Below are 22,303 nucleotides of genomic sequence, written 5' to 3' on the forward strand. Positions count from 1 at the left end.
GTCGACGGGGGTCATTCTATGGGTAGACTGGTCCCTGCCATGTGAATGTGCTATTTGTGCCACAGAGACGAGTGCCGTCCGACCCTTTTCCAGTTCGCACCGCACGCTGCTCGCCACGGTGCGGTGACCCGACACATCACGTACCCGGGAGCTTCTTCTGGAACCTCAATTGAATCGGTGAAACAGAATTTGAGTTTCTTGAAGAAGCTTCCGGCACACGAAGCGAAATTTCGAACACCACGGCACAACCCGAAATCCCACTCGGAGAGCCGTACGCAGCACGACCGCGAGAACCTGCCTGGCAAGACGAGCACATTCCACCGTATTAATCGTTTTGAGCGGGAATCGAGACACCCTGACTTTGCACAATAACCAAGAGCAGTCAACGGCGCGATTTCCAAAAGTAAAGTTCGACAGGCGGAGTTGGCAGGGCGGCCCGTGACGCGCCCATCACGGTCTCCTCCCCCGGGGTGCGCGAAGCTCTCGTCACTCGTCGTCGGAGTTGCAGTAGATGGCGTTATCGTGGCCGGGCTCCACCTTGGCCTTCTCGAGGTCCAGGCCAGACCCGAGGCGCTCCTCGGAGTCGTCAGGCTTCGGCTCCTTGTCGCCGCGGCCGCCTTTGCGGCAACAGCGGCTGTACACGACGTAGACGATGGCCCAGCAGGGAATGACGAGGCTGGGCACGCCGGCGAGCAGCGCGATGACGAACACCACCCAGTGCGGATAGTCCTGGGTCTCCAGTGTGGGGAAGTCCACCTGCGCAGGGGGCGGCCACGCAGTGCACAGAAGAAGCTCTTTTCACCGAAGCGACGCAGCGCAAATGCTCGCGAGACCTGGGTCATCTAAATCGACGACCCATGTCTCACGGCCTGTTCTCCTATAACGCGTGTCTGTTTTCATAACGCGAATTGGATATAATGCAGATGCGAATTAGATATAACGTGATCGCGAACGGACTACGTCGCGTGAGTAGAAATAAACGGTCGTACGACTGCCTCGGCGTAGCACCGCACAAGGCAGTGGGATGCTGCTGGATCCTTCTAGATGCTACCCGTGCACCTCAGTCTTTGTTCGGCCTGCGTACCCATCTCACGTGTTATCGCGGACTATGCCTTACCCTACATTATATTTTATTCATTATAACGCGATTTTTCCATAATGCGGTGTTCTTCAGCAATGCTCCTACCGCTTTATAGGAGAACAGACTGTATTTTATTATTACTTTAGTGTCATTACGCCTGTTTACCCAGGATAGCCTCACTGTTCATGGAGAGTACGTATTCGCGCGTGCGCCCGTGTGTGCGTGCGCCCGTGTGTGCGTGCGCCCGTGTGTGCGTGCGCCCGTGTGTGCGTGCGCCCGTGTGTGCGTGCGCCCGTGTGTGCGTGCGCCCGTGCGTGCGTCACTCACGTAGTCCGGATTCCAGGAGGAGTAGGAGAGCGTCTGTGTGACTTGTGTGACGAAGTAGAAGATAAAGATGGCGAGCATGATGAGAGGGCTGAGGCCTCGCCACGCCACCTGCCAGAAGATGTTGGGCTTGTGTCCGATCATCCACTCGATGTCCCTGTTAAACCTGCGGCGCGTGTGGGTACAACAGCACGGGGGAGCATTTAATCTCGGCAAACACACACACACGATGAACACAATCGCCGAGTGCGCTTCGGAGTAGTGTCTCACACGGTAGGGGGATGCTGCCGCACTGGAGCGGTCAGCACGCTGGACTTGCAATCTCGACTACCCCTGCTGATTGTCGCGACCCAGCAGTGTTTAATGGGCACTCAGCAATTAAGAGGTCGTACGGCAGCGTAACATCGTCGCACGAGCCGGGATGCTGCTGGATCCTTCTAGATGCTACCCACATGCCTCGATCTTTGCTAAGCCCGCATACGCATCTCACGTGTTATCACAGACTTTCAACAGACTAAAAATGACTGCATCACGGACATTGTGCGAGAGCCGGGGTACTATGGTACCCCGGGGTACCGCGATGAGGTTCAATTAATCCATTGGCAGGTCACGTGTGGTGGGGTAAAGTGTGGGTACTGCTACACGTCTTCCAAGACGTCTGATCAGCGTGAAGGAGGAGACGAAATGTGTTTTTTTTTCCCGCCAGCAGCGGCGAAAGCAAGAAATTCAACAATTGCCACCATTTACAACAAACGTTGCCGTGATGTCACCGGACCAGGATACCTATGACAGGATAATTAAATAATAAATGGACAGAGACAAAGCTCTGCTTCACCACGAACATCACAAACGCCTTGGTCCATCGGTCTGTGTGGACAGAGGTTTTAAAGTTGCGTCGTTTTGCCTGGTTACACCAATAATGCTAGAAGAGCAGCTTTGATATTTCAATGTTTTCCGTGGTTGAGCAGAACCTCGTGTATTTATTCTGGCCTTGCCACAAGAGTCGCATGTGGAATGGTGAAGGCCAGCTGGCAGGAGGGCACAAGTATTGTGGGACAACAGACCAGGGAGGACTGGCAGATGCACCGACTGCATTGCCAACTGCACCGACTCGGGATGCATTGACGGGTCGACGCTCGACTCGCCGCGAGCAGTGGTGTACTGTGGTTGACACGGGCCCTTTGCTCGATGGCGAAGAGAGGGAATGGCTGAGAGGCGTGAGGAGGGATCGTGGGCAAGTGGGAAGAGCAGCAGCAGCCGGCGTCGTTCCACCCCCACCCCTCTCTCTCCCCCCCAAGCTCTGCAATTCTCTACGTATGAAGGTGTTCTCGGCCAATTAATGAGTGTTTACATGTGGGAGGAAACTGGAGCGCCCGCAGAAAACCCACGCATGCAACACTCGTACAGACGCAACAGGCGGAGTCCACGTTTGCCATACTGCGTTCTCTTGGGGAGCCAGGGTACGGCACCTCTTCGGCGCCCACGGCAAGGGACTTTCACAACAGCGGTGAGTGATCCACAAACCCTCGCCGTTGCACCTCTACGGTGCTGGACTACAGGCGGCGACGTGCAGCATGGCCACTAGCGCCCGACGACATGGGCCTTACCCCCCGCCCAGCCGAATTTCCACCTTCTTTGTAGCCCGGGTCACGAGTGTCTCTGGCCAGTGCGCCACGCTGCAGTAGCACTGCCTGCACATGCGATCACAAGGCCACCGCTCCTTCACTTCCTATTCTAGCTGGATGGTTAAATAGAATTTCAGTAAGACGTCGATGCCGGGATGGGTGCTGCTGGCCAGCTGTCGACGCGGTTTGTGCGTGGGTCAGCGGGGTCAGCGGGGTCAGCGGGGCGGGCGGGGTCAGCGGGGTCAGCGGGGCGGGCGGGGTCAGCGGGGTCAGCGGGGCAGGCGGGCGGGCGCACCTATCAATTCCGTAAACGTAGGACACTCCGACCATCTCGCAGAAGGCGATGATGAGCAGGGGGATGGAGCCAGCAAAGTTGTCGAACACGGTGAGCCAGTAGTTCCCAGCCTGGCTCACGAAGAGCAGCGCCACCAGCATTGAGAAGAGGCAGATGAGGCCTGCGGCAGACAAGAGGGTGACGGGGGAGGTCCATGGCAGACACGGATGTCAATTTTCACAGCAAACAACAGGCGAATGACAACCCCTATCTGGGGTGACCACCTCTCCTGGATTTCCCAGGGTGGACCTTGGGGAGGCAGCTGCAGCGCTGGGGAATCTGTTGCTCTTCTCTGGACAATAAAAGTCCCGGTGTCAGTTGTGTAACAACAACAACAATGATAATAATGGTACACCACTCAAGGCGATGCATTCACATGCACAACGTGTCCCAGTCGTTTGTACTTCGGAGGTGGCCACCCCATTCACAGCAGAACTCCGTTATATCCACTGGCACTCACTGATGACAGTGCACGCACCTCGGTGAAGTGTAAACATTCACTTTCAAAGACCTTCCCGTTATCCACTGCAGGCATGTTGTGTCTTGTATGTATTGTATGTATGTTGTATGTTGAACTTATTTCGCATTGGCCAAACGCTAATTCTCCGCAAGAATCCGTGGCCCGTGCCGTGCCCTCACCGGTGAGGACCTCCTTGGGCACGGACTTGGGGAAGATGCGGAGGTCCAGCAGCGGCGTGAGGACTCCCTCGATGTTGCCGAACATGGAGGAGAGGCCGAGGCAGAAGAGCATGATGAAGAAGAGCACGGACCAGAGCGGGGAAATGGGCATCTTGGTGATGGCCTCGGTGAAGACGATGAAGGCCAGCCCCGTGCCCTGCACTCCCTGCGCCACCGGGACACGAGCGCGCTCGGGATCCGCGCAATTCTTACAGCGCGAGGCTACCGTGGTGCCGTGTGTCGTGGACGAGTATAGTGTGCTAGTAAGGAGCGACAATGACTTGTAGTTTTACACAGTTAAGTGATTTTAGAGCATGTGCTCTTTCGTTGGCAAAGTTGAACCCTGATGCCACCGCACCATTCTCTTTGACGTTCACCTCATGCCATGCTGGCAGGACACATCGCGACACGTGTCACTTGCACCGCGCTGCGATGTGTCACGGTGTTGTCATGCCGCATCACGTGCGTGCATGAGACCGCCCATCGCGTGCCTCTTGACGTTGGATCCCAAACGCAGGCAGACGGGTGGGAGGGGAGCGGTGGTGCAGCGGTTAGCGCACGGTGCTACGAACCCGGCGACGCGAATTCGATTCCCGCTCATGGCCAACATCAGTGACGAAAATGTGAACCGGTCATGGGCCTCCCTAGGTCAACTCAGCCTTAAATGAGTACTGTACGTAATGCGGTGTGAAAACATCAGCACTGGGAATACAAAGGCGGCCAGAAGTGGTGCTGGCCGCCCACCCCCTCGTGTGCCCTGCCGGCCTTCAAAAGTTATCGCGAACAGCACTTGCACCATCAGTCTGTTAAAGACTGTACGAGGGATCTTTGTTGCGTTACACATACACACAGAATTAATCATATAAAATATGAGTGTACAAAAAACAGAGGGAAGGGAGGACGGAGGGAGGAGCTCACCGTGCTCAGCAGGGTGTTGAGGTCACAAGTGTTGAGACTGAGCGAGGCGATGGTGTCCGGGTTCGTGCCGTTCAGGCTCTCCAGGATGGTGGAGTACGACGACTGCGTCACGTAGCCCTCGGGCAGGTCGAAGGTGTTTGTAAGCAACAAGATGTTACTGCATTCAGCACGAGGTCATTGCCACAAGGGGAGAAGTGTTATTCGAGAGAGTCGTGGCTGTGACGTCACACCCTGCCACTTGGTCACGTGACACCACCGCGGAGTTGTTCGCAGTTGTGCTGTGCATTTTCAGGTTGAATGTTCGACGTTTTGCTCCACATGCCAGGAGCTTTTGCAGGCACCGAACCGTCCATATACACTATGCAGTGCAATTCCAAAAAATCTAACGCAGTAGAAAAGCTGCTATTTGTTGGACCACTACAAGGAGAAATCCTTCCCGTTTTGTTCGGAGGAGGTGGACACGCAACCGATGCGTTCCATAATTGACTCTTGGGTTAGGCCAGGGAACGGTGACCAAATTTGTGCTGTTAAGACCCCCGCACCACCCGACACAGCCACACAAATTGAATTGTCCACAGAGCATCGGCTTGATGAATGTGTGACGCTCATCGCAGGGCTCCCGCTTTCTCGCCTGTCAAAGCAGGCGTTGAACTGCTCGGTGGCACGGAATCCGATGATGGAGTAGATGACGGTGGCGGCGTAGATGGAGGTGCAGGCGTTGATGATGGAGATGACCACGGCGTCGCGCTCGCAGTTGTTGCTGCGAACAGAGGAAAGGGTGGCTCAGAGGTCAGGGTGGCTCAGAGTGGAGCCATTGGCTACGTACGGTGCGAAAGAAATTCAACATTCATACATACATGTCCTTCCCCCGCACCTTCGATTAGCATGGTTGGCTACGTACGGTGTGAAAGAAGTTCAACGTACATACATACAAACAAAACACTACAATGAGAGGCAACAAGACAACACAGCTTCTGTCATTACAAGTCCGCATTCTGGCTTTAACATGGCCTAAAAAATTACAGCTTTTTCATAATTAACGTTTAATCTGGGCAAGGTTTCTGAGTGGCGTTGACGCGATCCGTGATCGAAAATGACCACTGCGTTAATTTACACAGGAGGCAACCTTGGTGTTGTTTGCGAGCGAGCGAGCGAGTGAGCGAGAGATGTGCGGCGTGCACGTTGGGATGTGTCTTGGTTGCGAGTGGCGTTTCAACGCGAGGCACGGGGCCACGGCCGCGGTTTTGCTGAAGAAAAAAAGTGCGGAGGATAAGAGCCTGGGAAAATAGGGGAGGGGGTGTGGGGCGTGTGGGTGGCGCTTCTGTTATCGATTCACTCCTCTGGTAAAGCGGCGGCTCAATGCGGCGTTTTCCCAGGCTGGGTAAAGGCTGTGGTGGTGGATTTTGGACTCGTGAGGTGAGAATTGTGCCACTGCCCCCCTGGCCGCCCACCCGCCGACTCACTGCACGGGGTTGTAGCTGGAGAAGGAGATGAGGCCTCCAAAGGCGAGCGAGAAGGAGTAGAAGACCTGCGTGCCGGCGTCCAGCCACGTCTGTGGGTTGGCTAGCTCGGAGATCTGTACGGAACGCATCACACAGGGGGGGGGGGGGGGGGGGCAAGTGAAAGTATTTCTATTTTATCAGGTAACCTGGCCATAAATGATAGCTCAATGAAGTGGCTTGTCATGTGAATAATTATAGCCGCCAAATACTCTCTGTGGAGGGAAGAACCCGAGGACTTTGGATAAAAATCCACACGACCACGGGAGGAGAGACACCGCAAACTCCGAATATACAGCAGCAGGCGTCAGGGTGGGGATCGAACCGACGACCTCCTGTATACCAGGCGACGTAGTTAACATCTCGTCACCGTGGCGAGTGTAGTAACCATAGGAACAATCCTACCATGGACACTGCCGGTATTTCACGCTGCAGGCAGAATGTGTGGATCGAAGGCCTTTCTTTTCCAGGCACGCTTCACCATCTCGTCATCGCACAATAGCACGGCACCGCCGTGATACAACATGGCTACGGACGTAGCCCGAGAGGCGTTGCGCCCAGACTGTTGGGGCCACGTGGCATTGGAGAAGGAGCTTTTAAGAGAATGCTCCCCAAAACCCTTGGACTTAGCTCGGCCCTTATTAATGAGTGCACATTGAGACAGCGCTCTGGCTCGTTACCCGCACCGATAAGCAGGCGCTGCTCGAATCTGCATTCATGGCCCTGCGGTGAACAGAAGTTAATCATTTCGACCAATGTTGGTAATGTCAAATCGTCAAAAATAGTCTCAAGGCATATTATTTGTGGGAGTTGTCCCGTTAATGCTTTATTAAGGGGCCGTTAATTGTTAAGTGGAGGAGATGTTTTATCTGTTTGGGCAACACTGTGTATGCGAGCGGTGTGAGTGGGCAGTGTGCGGATTCCACAACGGAATGTGGAACTTGTGCGCAATTAAAAAATGCCTCAAAATAAGTCAAATATCTCAGTGACACGAGCTGTTGGTGACAGCTCCACCCTCAGTACCATGCAGGGGGCGGTGTTGGCGGTGGCGAGATGTTAACTACCTCGCCTGGTATACAGAAGGTCCTGGGTTCGATTCCGATCCTGACACCTTTATATTTGGAGTTTGCATTTTCTCCCTGTGGTCACGTGGATTTTTATCGGGGTCCTCCGGGTTTTTTCTTCATTTAAAGCCAACATCATGCGTTTAAAGTATTTGGCTGCTGCTGTAATAAGCCACTTCGTTGAGCTTGCATTTGTTGCCAGGTCACTTCTGAAAAATAGCTATTTAGCTCTGTGGGTTTTAACTGGTAAAATAAATAAAATACTTAGTTTATAGTTTAGTTTATTTGCTCATGAAGGCTGAAAATCGGTCACCTCGGTTGCCAGGGGCTCGGGACTCACGTTGGGAGTGAAGAGGAAGATGATGCCGTCCACCGAGCCCTCCAAGGTGAGGCCACGGATGAGGAAGATGGTGAGCACCACGTAGGGCAGCGTCGAGGTGACGTAGACGGCCTGTGGGACAGGGGGACAGCAGTGAAGCACCGCCCCAAACGAACGCCGCGCTCAGAATTGTTTTTTTGTCTTCGATGGAGCTGCACGCGAGCGCCCTGCACGCGAGAAGAGAGACTTAGTACCACAGCGTCTCATCTCAACGCATGTCAAAAGGGCACCCCCAGGGGCAGCTGTCCCTGTGGACATAAAGATGACGCAGCACCCGGTCTGCAAGTCGACATTCGTCCGCGCGACGATGACCGCCATGCCTGAGCGCAACCGAGTAACCGCCGGGCATGCAAGTGCGGCCTTCTCGCCTAACGTCCACCGTGAGGCAGACGACGCGTCGGATTTCACGCTCAATGCGCCCAACGGCAATAACCAGGACGGCCTACCGGGCGGGGAACACGCTGCTGCCGCTGCCTCCGCTGCTGCTGCCGGGAGAGCGAGCGTGGCGGCCGTTGCGTTGACTTCTGGGGAAGGAGCGTGGCCCTCTCACCTTGCCTGTGGTCTCGATGCCGCGTATGGTGCACACGTAGACGACCGCCCACGCGCAGATGAGGCACAGCACGAGCCACCACTGCAGGCCGCCCGCCGAGTCGATCTTGGGGGAGACGTTAAGCGTCTCGCGGTACCAGAAGTAGTCCGTGGGGGAGCTCTTGGCACATTCTGGGACTTGCTCTGCGCCACCGCACGTCACCGTCGGTAACAAAAACATCGTCATCATTAAAACCACGATGAACCTGGTCGCTACCACCATAATCAGAGCCGGATTTAGACACTTCCTAAGGCTGGGGGGGGGGGGAAGTCCCGAAATTCCAAGGTTTTTGAATAGGGACCCAGTTTAGTAATGACTAAAAACATTCCATGTATTTTATCTGCTAAATATCAAGAAACAATTTTCAGGGTCTCAATGGGTGGGGGTTGTCGTCACTCACCCCCATCACCAACATCATCATCAATAACATCACAAACCCACCGCCATCATCAACACCAGCATTCCCACCATTGTCATCACCAATCTAATTTGGCTTTTTAAATTGTTGAATGAAAGACTGACATCTGGACTCATGGTGAGCGGTAATACGTTTTGGCAACTGCTGAAATATCTCATGTACAAGAGGCACTTCAGTGAAGAAAATAAAGCAGTAGAGCAGGCAATCAGGCATTGAATTGGCTGTCATGATTTATCACCCCCCACCCCCCTGAAATCTGATGAATTGGCACAAGTGGCCACGCATACGATTCAAGCTTTGTCTCATTCGTGTTCCTGCCGTCTCGGGGTCTCTCCTCTGTCTCGGTTATTCCGACAGCCTGAATGCATGCTCTTCGCATTCTTTGTAAATAATACATTCTTACACCGTTAAAGGCACTTCCGATTCGCACGGTTGGCCACGTACAGTGTGAGAGAAGTTCAACGTACGTATATACAAGGCGTACGTCACTACATGCCCACTGACTACAAGAGGCATATTTTGGCCTACTCTTCCATAATGGGCCAGACATCTTGGAAGGGGAAGGAACACCCACACCTTACCCCACCACACAGCCAATTGACTGGCTGTGTTGACCCCACGTACTGTGCACCGATGTGTGGACAAGGGCAGTGGTAGGAGGGGAGATTGAAGGGTCCCTGCAGCATCGCTTCAACAGCCGCGCCGGGAGATTGAACCGGTGACCAGCCGCACCTCCGATTAGCACGGTTGGCTACGTACGGTGAGCGAAGGAAGTTCAACACGCGTACATACAGACACACCACCTCTGGATTGCAAGTCCAGCGTGCTTGACCGCTACAGCACGGCAGCATCTCTTGCGCACTCGACACTTCGTTATACATCCAGAGCGGATGTTGCGATATCGTGTAACACGATCGTGCGTTCTTCACTGCAAGGCCCGCAGGCCACTGGCGGCCCCTGCCCCTGGTGGCCTTCAGCGCGGTCTCCTGATGTGCGGCCCCCACCAACAATACACAACGAGTGAACACTCCCCCCCATCTTCATCATCATCGCCATGCTGTCAAACCCAACAGTAGTTTAAAATGTGTGGCGACCCTCACGCTGATGATGCCTTGTCGGCGAAAATGCCCCCCCCCCCCTCCTCTGAAAATGAGTGAAGAACACTGGCGGACATCGCGCGTGTGTATGTCAGTGTGTGTGTGTCAGTGTGTGTGTGTCTGTGTCTGGCAAAACAACCCCCTACCTGCTCGTGGTGCCGGATGGAAACGCTGTCGTGGGCAGTGCCGTGGGGGGAGCGCCAATTCCGATTGGCCTTTCCCCTCATGGCGTTTGTAGCCACCACAGCGGCCAAATGAGGGCTCTGGATGGGTGCGAGGGGCTGGTAACCCCTCCACCTTCAATTAACTACCACTAAACTACGAAGTAAAACATTTATTAAGCTTGTGCCGGAGGCCCCGGAGGGGACAGGCGTCGATGACGTCTCCTGACCAAACCCCATTTAGTGGATCCAGGATACTGAATCCTTACCCTCGGGGCTCCTCCAAAAACAACAAAAAACCACTGCGTATGGCCACGTGGAATGTTCGAACGCCCACTGCAGAGGAGAGGCTGCCACTCCTCTGTCGGGAGCTGGACCGGTACCGCCTGGATCTCTGTGGTATTCAGGAGGTCCGGTGGACCGGTTCTGGGTCCTGCCACCATGAGGGGTGGACAGTCCTCTACTTGGGGCATGAGACTGTCAAACAACAGGGTGTGGCTTCCTTCTGAATAAAAGAATGAAGTGGGTGTGGGAGCGTGGCGGTGAGGTGTGGGAAGCTGTAAGCCCCAGGCTACTTTGGGCTCGCCTTCCCATCAACCAGAGGTGAGGAGTGGTGGTCGTGGTTACTTATGCCCCCACAGAAGACGAACATCCATGGAGGGATGCAGGCAAGGCCGATGAGTCAGATCCCTTCTATGACGTCCTGTCACAAGTGCTAGCTAAAGTGGTCCCTCGGGATAGAGTCATCTTGTCGGGTGACTTCAATGCCCGAGTTGGTCATGATGCTGGCATCTGGTCTGGAGTCATTGGAAAGCATGGGCCAGATCATCTCAATAACAACGGCAGGAGGCTGCTAGATTTTTGTGCAGCCCATGGGCTTGTAATTACCAACACGCTGTTTCGGCATCGGCGCATCCCCACCACACCATGGATGCATGCCAGGTCCAAGCAAGAACATTTGCTGGACTAGATAGTGAAAGAACAGCGGATGTGGGCCATTGTCCTTGACACCAGGACCTACCGTGGAGCTGATCTGCCCACTAACCATCGACTTGTTATCTGTAAGATGCGCCTGTCATTCTTCGACTCCGGTGGTGGGTGTACACCCAGGACCCCATTCAAACCCTTAGTGGCATGGTCTCAGCTAGCTGATGAAAGTTGCAAGCGAGAATTTCATCATCGCTTGCAGCTGGGGTTGGCATCGTCCCCCACTCCTCCTGATGTCGAGGGGAAATGGGCGAGGTTTAGGACTGTGGCTCATGCAGCTGCAATGGCTGCTACATCATTACAGAGGAATTGTTCAAGCTGGCTGAGAAAAAGCGACAGGCCCACTCTCATCGGCTACAGCATCCCACGTCGGAGAATGAGGAGGCTTACCGCAGCCTTCGCTAGGAGGTTCAGAGAGCCGTGAGATGCTGCAAGGATGGGTGGTGGTCGCGGGTTGCTGAGGAGATGGAGTCTGCCTCAATCGCCCGCGATCACAAATCGCTCTTTAACTCCATCAAAAAAGTAACCTGCAGCGCCACACCTATTACCATCATTAGGGGAATAAATAGTGATCCAATCTCCGACCCCCAGGAACAGGTTTGTAGATCTGCTTTATTGACCTTGTTAAGGCCTATGATACCATCAGTAGGTCTGGGTTCTGGGTTGTTCTTCATACTTTAGGAGTCCCTGACCCTCTGCTCACGATCATTAAGGACTTTCATGATGGTGAGCGGGCCCGGGTAAAACTACGTGGCCGGGAGTCAGAGCCATTCCCTGTACACCTTGGGGTGCGACAGGGATGTCCTCTGGCTCCCACATTATTTAAAATCTATTTTGACCACGTAGTTCGTGAAGCCTTAAATAGCTGTACCGGAGGAATTTCCATCTGATACAGATGCAATGGGAGGTTGATCGATGCCCGGGTGTGGTCAAGGGATGGCTCCCTATTGCTCAACCACGTTATGTATGCCGATGATCTGGTAATTGCTGCTCACTCACAGGAGGAGTTGGAGGCGCTGCTGCTGAACCTGGAGCTTGCGACCAAGAGGTGGGGCCTTACCATCAGCCCCACCAAAACTAAGCACCTGCCTGGGTATTTTGTACCATCGGACACTCCACCCCCACAACTCCCAATCGGAGATAGGGCAGTTGTGGAGAGAGTTGAGAGTTTCCCATACCTTGGCAGTGTGCTCATGACCAGCTCCGGTTTAACAGCGGAGGTCTCACTCTGAATCAGTCGAGCGGCATTATCTTTTCATCGGTTGCATAATGCTGTGTGGAAGCTACCTGGTCTCTCGCTCCACACGAAGCTTCAGGTCTTCTCGGCCACAGTCATTCCATCCTTTCTCTACGCTTGCGAAACGTGGGCCTCCCTAATGGAACATCTTCGCCGGTTAGAAACATCTAGGCTGGCCTGCCTACGATCCAACCTGGGTTTAACCAGGCTGGATTGTGTGAGGAGCTCACAAATCCTCGAAAAATCTGGACAAAGTCCCATTGGTGAGCTCCTCCGGCAGGCAAGGCTGCGTTGGCTGGGTCATGTAGCCCGCATGTCCAGCCACCGCATGCCTACACAGCTTTTGTTCGGCCGAATCGAGAGGGCAAAACGGGCGCGGCACGGGCTAGAGAAGAGATGGGGTGATGTGGTACAGGAGGATGTGGAGCTGAGTGGACTTGCCAATGACTGGTACCAGCGGTGTCAAGATCGGCCTCTGTGGCGGAGGCTCGTGAAGGACGCTACTGGGCAGTTTGAGGCAGTCGCTCTCGAACAACAACGGAGAGCGGAGGAACGACGCTCACAACAATCAGCAGAGCGCCGAGTGGCTAAAGCACAGCAAGTTGGTACAGTAGGGGGCAAAGGTGGTGCATCAGCCAGTAATCTCAGTTAGTCGACCCATGGCACCTGGATCTGCCCCGTGACCTCCTGCCGGCAGGCGTTCGACACTTCACGTGGCCTCAAGGTGCACATGGCCTGGCACAAGCGTCGTGGTGACGTCACCGCCACTTAGTAGCGAATGGCGGTTGTTGTTGTCGGTGTCTGTGTTGTGGGGAGCGGTGGTGCGGCGATTAGCGCGCTGTGCTACGCACCTCATGACCCGGGTTCGATTCCCGCTCACGGCCAAGACTAATGACGAATATGTGAACTCTGGGGCCTCCCCTAGGTCGACTCAGCCACGAATTGATTACCCGTTGCAATGAGTAAAGATCGCCACTAGAGAGGCAAAGTCAGCCGGGCGTGGTGCTGGCCACCCACCCCATCGTGTGCCACAGTGCCGGCCTTCACAGGTGCTGCTCGCTAACAGCACTTGCCCCGACAGTCTGTTTAAGGCTGTATGGGGGATCTTTGTCTTTGTTGTGCCGCTGCCCTCCACCGAGGCTCCCACTGGCTGCGGGAGGCGTGGAGGAGCGTGAGGCGCCAAACCTGTCTGATTGTCGTTGAGGGGGCAGTAGCTCCAGGGCAGGGGATCCTGGAACGAGTTGAAGAAGTACCACATGACCCAGCAGATGATGGTGTTGTAGTAGAGACCCACGAGCAGAGACACCAGCATGGAGGCGATCCCTGCACGCGGCACGGGCGGCAGCGTCGCGTACACTCCTCCTCATCGCCATCATCGCCATCATCAACGTCATCATTGCCATCATCAACGTCATTATCACCTACTCTTTGGGTCTTTCGGTAAAGTCACGTAGATAGAAAAATAAGAAAATAAGAAAAAATCACGACGTTTCGATCGCAACACAAGCAATCGTCTTCAGGTGAAAAAGTACAGTAGGCAGCCTGCTGAGGCAGGAAAATGATTATCATCATCACCATCATCAATGTCATCATTACCATCAATGTCATCGCCATCATCGTCATCATCACCATCATCAGCGTCATCATCACCATCGTCATCAATGTCATCAATACCATCATCAACGTCATCGCCGTCATCAATGTCATCATTACTAGCTTCATCAGGTGACCGCCAGATTTGTGAAGAAATCCTCCTGTTTCGTTCCTTAAATAGAGGGGTAGATGTGATGACGTCACTCGTGTGCCCTTCACGTGCGAGGGGGGCATCAGTGATCCCAGCCAACTTCACTGCAAGGCCCGCGGGCCACTGGTGGTCCTGGTGGCCTTTAGTGCGGCCCCTGACGTGCAGACCCCCAACAATACATGGATAGTGAAAACACCCCCCATCATCATCATCGTGCTGCTGTCAAACTCCCCAATATTTTCAAATGTGTGGCGGCCCTTACCACACTGATGATGTCTTACCGGCGAAAGTGGGCCCCCTCTGAAAACGAGTGAAGAACACCGGACTAGAAAGGCAGCCACTGTGGTCTGCGCTCCTTCGATGGAGGAGGAGGAACAGCAGCCACGACACGAACTCTCCTCTGCTGAGAGCGGCCAGCAGACCATGGCGTTGCCATTTAGCGAACGAACATTTCGCTGCTGTTCAACACGTAGGCTTTCGCGACCAATTAAACCAATATTGAAGACCATAGCCGGAGGATTTATTCGCAATTCTTCACCGGCGAAACGTCATGGTACTCGAATTGTAAACGTCGTTGTGGGTTTCCTCTCCAACACACAAGCGGTGTGTGCTGAAGCAGCAACTAATTGGCACGTTGTGTTTACGCGACAAACCTTACTTACTCATTGGCTGTGTCGGGCGGTGGGTGGCGGGTTTAACGACACAACATCTATACAGTATTTACGCGATCTAACCCAAAACCCCCCAAAAACCCCACATCATTATGGATATCGCTGCTGTCATACCGCCAGACCAGACTCGAAGGGCGTCGACCCCGCGAGTGAGGCCCGGGTCAGCGGACGAACCCTGCCCGACCCTCGTGCCGGTGGAGGCCACGGCCGCCCTTACCAACGCCGCCCAAGCCGCGGTGCACGGTGTTCCACACGCCCAGGCTCCCCTTGCGCATCCTCTGGCCGATGGCGAACTCCAGGTAGAGCAGAGGGATGCCCTCCAGCACCACGAGGATCAGGAACGGGATCATGAAGGCTCCTGCACGCAACGAAGACAAAGATCCCACCGGATGGCCTTCACAGACTGGCGGCTACCCGAGTTCGATTCCCGCTCACGGCCAACACCGGTGACGATTATCTGGACCGGTCATGGCCCTCCCCTAGGTCAAGTCAGCCTCAAATGAGTACCTGCTGCAGTGTGTAAACATCGCCACCGAGGAGACAAAGGCGGCGGGCGTGGTGCTGGCCACCCACCTCCTCGTGTGCCACTGTGCCGGCCTTCGCGAGTAGGTGGTGAGTAGGTGGTGAGTAGGCGGTGAGTAGGTGGTGAGTAGGTGGTGAGTAGGCGGTGAGTAGGTGGTGAGTAGGCGGTGAGTAGGTGGTGAGTAGGCGGTGAGTAGGTGGTGGTGAGTAGGTGGAGAGTAGGCGGTGAGTAGCGGTGAGTAGGTGTTGGGCAAGCCTTGAGTAGGTGGTGAGTAGGCGGTGAGTAGGTGGTGAGTAGGTGGTGAGTAGGCCGTGAGTAGGTGTTGGGCAAGCTTTGAGTAGGTGGTGAGTAGGCGGTGAGTAGGTGGTGAGTAGGCGGTGAGTAGGTGGTGGTGAGTAGGTGGTGAGTAGGTGGTGAGTAGGTGTTGGGCAAGCCTTGAGTAGGTGGTGAGTAGGCGGTGAGTAGGTGGTGAGTAGGCGGTGAGTAGGTGGTGGTGAGTAGGTGGTGAGTAGGCGGTGAGTAGGTGGCGAGTAGGTGTTGGGCAAGCCTTGAGTAGGTGATGAGTAGGCGGTGAGTAGGTGGTGGTGAGTAGGTGGTGAGTAGGCGGTGAGTAGGTGGTGAGTAGGTGGTGAGTTGGTGGTGAGTAGGTGGTGGGTAGGTGGTGAGTGAGTGGTGAGTAGGTGTGAGTCGGTGGTGAGTAGGTGGTGAGTAGGTGGTGGTGAGTAGGTGGTGAGTAGGCGGTGAGTAGGTGGTGAGTAGGCGGTGAGTAGGTGGTGGTGAGTAGGTGGTGAGTAGGTGGTGAGTAGGTGGTGGTGAGTAGGTGGTGAGTAGGCGGTGAGTATGTGGTGGTGAGTAGGTGGTGGTGAGTAGGTGGTGGTGAGTAGGTGGTGAGTAGGCGGTGAGTAGGTGTGAGTAGGCGGTGAGTAGGTGGTGGTGAGTAGGTGGTGAGTAGGTGGTGGTGAGTAGGCGGTATTTTGGAAGCATTGCCTAAGGATCCGCACGGAGCGTGTGGTGGCATTGTGGTGAATTGGCTGCTAAGGGGTAAGACGCTTCTTACGATCGGATTCGGAGTGACGGCGGCTCAGCTCGGCCTTGAGCCGCCCCGTGACGGTGCTCAGAGGCGGCTCGAGGTAAGCGTGGCTCTGAGTCGGCTCACCTGAGACAGAGCCACGAGCCTGTGCCGAGTCGCGGCGTAGAATCGGTGTGTGTGCTATCGAGATGCCCGTGAACCAGTGGGGGTGTTGGGGGGATTACTTTTGTTCGTGATGTACAAAGTAATGCGTTAACTGAGTCGAAGCGGTGGTGTAGTAACAAGGTTATAATCAGTGGCGTAGTAAACTGTATTATCAGCTCAGGGGGTGCGGCAATCAGTCAAATGGGGCCCCAATATTTGATTTGTCTCGCACGGTCGCTCCTATGCTGTTCTATATCGCGGCTGCTGTTGCTTAATCACATCATAATTACGCTCACGGGCTCGAACATTTCACGCTGTAGGGGCGCTCCGTCCCTACAGCGTTACACACGTCCACGCAGACACAGACACACTGCACGCGCGCTCGGCTGCTGAATGTGTACACGGCGGGGAGTCAATAATCTCTCCTCTCATTTGAGAATGTATCCTGGAGGAATCCCATGAGCTCTAAAGCTCTTTGTTGTCACAGATGTCCAGCAGGACATCATTTCCACGACCTCCCGGGGAGTTGAAACGGGTGACCCCCGAATGCCTCGTAGAGTGAGCTAAACATCACACGACCGCGGCCGCCAGTCCACCGTGAAGTGAGGGGAGAGACGTTTCATGCCGCAGCTTGCGCGGCGACGTCGAGCGAGCGACGCGGCACGCGGGGCACCGCGGGGTGTCGCCTGCCCCGGGGTGTGGGCCCCTCCACCTGCCCAGCTGCCCAGCTGGCCACCCGTGTGCCCCAAGGCGTGCGCCCGTGAGACGTCGCCTCTCGCTCCGGGCTCTCGTGCCGCGTCTTCGAGGAGTCCGCAGCGTGGAGCGTTCTCAGAGCGACGGGGCCCAGACGCCGCCGCCGCCGCCGCATACCCCGCGGGGCACAACAACACGGCCACCACTGCCGGGCCTTGAGATACTCGGCAGCTGCGGCCCTCACCACCTGGCAGCATCAAATATCTTGCCCAATCGTCCTCCTGGCCAACTCGCTTTGAGGGGTCGTGAATGTGGCATCAATGGCACTCGCACATCCACGCCTGCGCAGTAATTCACGATGCAACAACGATCGTGAAGCCATCTCAACCGCAGAGGGGTCGCCTGAGAGCAGCGCTTCTTGTTAAGCTGCGGTGCGTCTCGCTCCCCAGGGGGTGCATCAGGCACCCCCTGGGGGTGCGAGACGTGGCCACGTTTGTCTAGAAGGTAAATCATCGAAACACTAATTAAACACGGGCACGTAAGTAACAAATTACTTTGTTTCATCAAACCCTGTGTGCAGTTATTAACATTGTACACTGTTGTAATGATCGAGAATCAAAGGGGTGCAAGGCTGCAGCAAAGGTTAAGTAGAAGCATTGCCTTAGAGAAATCCACGCACACGCGTTATGGACTGGCTGATTACGGAAAGTGAGTAGTGGGGCAGTGGTTAGCGCGCTACGCTATCAGGCCGGCGTCCTGAGCTCGATCCCCGGCCAAGGCTAACGGCAGTGGCCGCTGATATTGTAAATCGATCCTCAGCGCCACCACCCCACACTGACCGGCGCGACGTATCAGGAGATGTATTTATTTATTAGCATGGCCACTCGTTCAAGCAGAAGTGCAGTGACGCAGGTCTGTACATTCTGTTGATTTATTGCAGAGATTAAACCATGGGCTGTGCGTAGCTGAGTGGTTGATGCCGATCTCACCACAAAAGCCGGCGAGACTGAAAATGAATCGAATACTAAGACTTGCAACGATAGCTTTACGAAACCCCAAAGGTGAACAGTAAAACACTGCGCGACAAGAGACACCTTAGACTTGTTTTAGAGTTGAATGGAAATCCATTCAGCTTTGCGCAGCATGGTATCGCAACCCTGACCGCGGTGGCGAGATGTTAACTGCCTCGCCTGGTATACAGGAGGTCGTGGGTTTGATCCAGAACCTATATTTGGAGTTTGCGTGTCTCTATCCCCGTGGTCGGGTGGATTTTCTCCGGGTCCTCCGGTTTTCCCCTCCACATTTGGAATCAACATCCCGCGTTTAGAGTATTTGGCTGCTATATATTTCCACGTGATAAGCCACTTCGTTGAGCTATCATCTGTGGTCAAAGTTGCTTCTGAAAAAAGAGCTGCGTAGCTCAGTGGGCCTTACCTGGTGAAATAAAAACATGTTTTAGTTTAGACCACAGCGACAAGGCGAGGGCCAGTGGTCAGCATGGTCATCACGGTGGCCTGCATCTCTCGTGCAGCCCGGAGGACACGCGTGTGTGCGTGCGTGTGTGTGTGTGCGTGTGTGTGTGCACGTGTGTGTATGCGTGTGTGTGCGTGTGTGTGTGCACGTGTGTGCGTGTGTGTGTGCACGTGTGTGCGTGTGTGTGTGCTTGTGTGTGTGCGTGTCCACGCGTGCGTCCCATAACACTCACCTCCGCCGTGGCTCTGGCACAGGTAAGGGAAGCGCCACACGTTGCCGAGCCCCACCGAGAAGCCGACGCAGGTGAGCATGTACTGCGTCTTGTTGTCCCACTTGGGCCGGTCGCCGGCCGTGTCCTTCTCCCGCTCGTCGAGCTCGGCGTAGCTGGGCACGTGCAGGTCCATCTCCTCTCCGCACCCCATGGCTGCCCCCCCCCCCCCGCTCAGCCGATGGCTCCCGAGTGAATCTCGCCGCCGCCGATCACCGCCGCTGCGGGGACCTCTCGCTGGACGTTCGGGGGACGGGAGCGGGGCTCGCAGGAGGGGGCGCTGGGTTGTGAGCGCGCCTCGCTGCTCGTACAGTCCCTTAATTTCCTATCGCTGATACGATGACAACAATAACTGTCGCTCGTCAATTCTAGTCGTGTAATTTGTCGGCCGAGATGTAGGGAGCGTGCCTATGAAGACTCGCAGCTCCGCGCGTGTATATATCTGTATCACGAGAGATACGTGATTATGCAAGCAGAGTTGGTGGCTGCTGTCAGAGCTGACGCCGGTGTCGCACGCGGCTGCCGCTGGCTCTGGCCGACCCCGCGAGGCTGATCCGCGCTGTAATTCGCTGGGGACCCGGCGACCTCAAACGATCCGCGACGATCTTTGCCCCCACTTTTTATTCTTCTTCTGCTCTCTCGCCACCGACATCAGCATTAATCACTCGTCTCTGGCGCACGAACACGTGGCACTCGCACGCCACCACCGCTACGCCCAAGTGAGCCAATCACTTGTTTTTTAGAACCGCGTTTATTGCTTTGGTGGCGGGGCGGGGGGGGGGTCGATGCGAGTGCTCGCGTTTCTCACCTCGTTCGAAGCCCCCGTGTCAAACGCTTCCCATCATCAACCCCCCAGGCTTGGCCAAATGAGTTGCCACTCTTTGGGAACTCATAAGTGGCCGTGGTATGGACCGGATTCCAGCGTGGAAAATGTGCTTCCATCTTCCGCTGGCTTTGGGTCAAGAGCAGACACGTGGACCATCCCGTTGCGTGATCCGGCAGAGAGACACCTTGGGCCCATCAGCTATCTCGTTGTCGAAGCAACACAACCGAACCCATTGCACGCTCTGTAGCCAAGCAAGGATGTGTAATAATACTGAGAGACATGAAGAGGAACGCATAGACGAGAGAGGGTACACCACTTTAAAACGGAACTTAATTAGAAGTCAATTGGGCGTGGGTGGGACAAGTGGCGGCGAGGAGGGATGATGGACGATGGCCAAGGGTGTTGATGAGGCTGCAGCCCATGGAGGGAACTCGTCAGGGAAAACGCCCTCAGAGGAGACGGAGCGATGAAATCAGCTTCTGTGCGCGTGCTTTGTGGATGGTGAACATCGCTCGTTCGCGGGAGATGGCGGTAGCTTAGCCACAGATCTCTCCTTTCTTGCTATGTTGGGATGTTCTCCCTCCGAGTGTCTAAGCCAGGCACGGCAACCCGACTTACTTCGCTGAGCTGCACAAAGGCTCAGATAATCGGGGTTCATTTTCTACATCTGCGCCACTCCACTTATCCGGGAAAAGCTTGGATAACGGAATACACCAAAACTAGTGTTTCATTGTAATCTCCAGCTAAGGCCCACCGAGATATATAGCTACGTTATAGAAGCGACCTGGCCACAAACGATAGCTCAAATAAGTGGCTTATCGTGTGGAAATGTATAGCAGCCAAATACTCTAAACGCAAGATGTTGATTCAAAATGTGGAGGGAAGAACCGAAGATCCAAAGAATAATCCACGCGACCACGTGGAAGGAGGGCGCGCAAACTCCAACTATACAGGCGCCAGGGTCGGGATCGAACTCTGCTGTATATCAGGCGGAATCGGCGCTTGGATGTTGTGGATTAGTGAAGATTGCTTCGGGGAAATGGTCGACGGGAGGCCTGGGCAATAGGTGTGGAGAAGGGACACGTTTTGGAGAGAAAAATGCGAAATGCCGTACAGAAAAGCCACGAGACGATCTTAATTTTGGAGCTTTCGTGACTGCAGGAATTATTCTTTGGTTCTTTCGGTTAAGTCACGTCTAAAAATAAAATAATAAATTAAAATAATAGCGACGTTTCGATTGCAACACAAGCAATCATAATCAGGCATAAAAGAAATAGCAATTAAAATCTAACTAGAAAACTATAGACAGACATACAAGCAGACAGACGTCACAAGGACACACAGAGAGAGGACACATATCGGCACAGAGAGAGGGGTCGTTTCTGTGACGGTCCCTTAAATATAGAGAGGGGGGGCGGGGACGGAGAGAGGGAGGGGGCAGAGAAAATTAGCATATCAATGAGTGGACGGCAACGTGTTGCTGCTGCGCAAGTAAGATGACGACGTGGCACGGCACACAAGCTTGAAAATTAGGAGAAAGTCACACTAAAATTAAATAACCTCGCAAAATATCGATCACATTTCGATATTTTGCGAGGTTATTTAATTTTAGTGTGCCAAGCGTTAAGATTATAATTGCCGGGCGGGCCGCGTGTGCGTGCGCGTTGCTCCATTGCCGTGCACCGCGCATGTGATCGCACGGCGGGGAAGCGGCGATGCCGCATCCAGCACGCTCAGTTGCGTCCACGCTTCATTCATTGATGCGTTGCCACGAGTTCAGCAACTGCACCCCAACCCCGCCGTGCCCTGTGAGTAAAGAGGCGTTAACAGGCCAGTTGGGCCACGCCGCACACAATTCACCTTGGATTTTAAAAGAGTTGACTATACAGGTGTGAGGGTGTTGACTATGCAGGTGTGTGGGTGTTGACTATGCAGGTGTGTGGGTGTTGACTATACAGGTGTGTAGGTGTTGACTATACAGGTGTGTGGGTGTTGACTATAGAGGTGTGTAGGTGTTGACTATACAGGTGTGTGGGTGTTGACTATACAGGTGTGTGGGTGTTGACTATAGAGGTGTGTAGGTGTTGACTATACAGGTGTGTGGGTGTTGACTATACAGGTGTGTGGGTGTTGACTATACAGGTGTGTGGGTGTTGACTATACAGGTGTGTGAGTGTTGGCTATACAGGTGTGTAGGTGTTGACTATACAGGTGTGAGGGTGACTATACAGGTGTGTGGGTGTTGACCATACAGGTGTGTGGGTGTTGACTATACAGGTGTGTGGGTGTTGACTATACAGCTGTGTGGGTGTTGACTATACAGGTGTGTGGGTGTTGACTATACAGGTGTGTAGGTGTTGACTATACAGGTGTGTAGGTGTTGACTATACAGATGTGGGGGTGTTGACTATACAGGTGTGTTGGTGTTGACTATACAGGTGTGTGGGTGTTGACTATACAGGTGTGTAGGTGTTGACTATACAGATGTGAGGGTGTTGACTATACAGGTGTGTGGGTGTTGACTATACAGGTGTGTGGGT

The 22,303-nt window shown here is 54.4% G+C and overlaps 1 protein-coding gene across 1 annotated transcript; it reads right to left on the reverse strand.

Annotated features, from left to right (window-relative positions):
* Positions 1-486: 486 nt before the first annotated feature.
* On the reverse strand, positions 487-19,271 carry LOC144946751 (sodium-dependent neutral amino acid transporter B(0)AT1-like). Its single transcript, XM_078875880.1, has 12 exons — positions 18,902-19,271; positions 15,024-15,164; positions 13,577-13,714; positions 8,453-8,634; positions 7,864-7,974; positions 6,424-6,536; positions 5,592-5,720; positions 4,961-5,117; positions 4,004-4,208; positions 3,326-3,485; positions 1,409-1,571; positions 487-756 (listed from the first exon to the last, which is right to left on the reverse strand). Exons 1-12 carry the CDS (start codon positions 19,089-19,091, stop codon positions 487-489), a joined length of 1,959 nt encoding a protein of 652 aa, XP_078732006.1. The 5' UTR covers positions 19,092-19,271.
* Positions 19,272-22,303: the final 3,032 nt, after the last annotated feature.

The sequence above is a fragment of the Lampetra fluviatilis genome, chromosome 42, assembly GCF_964198595.1.
Source record: "Lampetra fluviatilis chromosome 42, kcLamFluv1.1, whole genome shotgun sequence".
Classification (NCBI taxonomy): Eukaryota; Metazoa; Chordata; class Hyperoartia; order Petromyzontiformes; family Petromyzontidae; genus Lampetra; species Lampetra fluviatilis.

Coding starts and splice junctions, on each gene's coding strand:
- LOC144946751 (XM_078875880.1), bottom strand. CDS start 19,091: ATGGGGTGCGGAGAGGAGATGGACCTGCACGTGCCCAGCTACGCCGAG. Junction 15,165..18,901: donor GTGCCAGAGCCACGGCGGAG/GTGAGTGTTATG, acceptor CGTTGCGTGCAG/GAGCCTTCATGATCCCGTTC. Junction 4,209..4,960: donor TCAACACCCTGCTGAGCACG/GTGAGCTCCTCC, acceptor CCGGTGGCGCAG/GGAGTGCAGGGCACGGGGCT.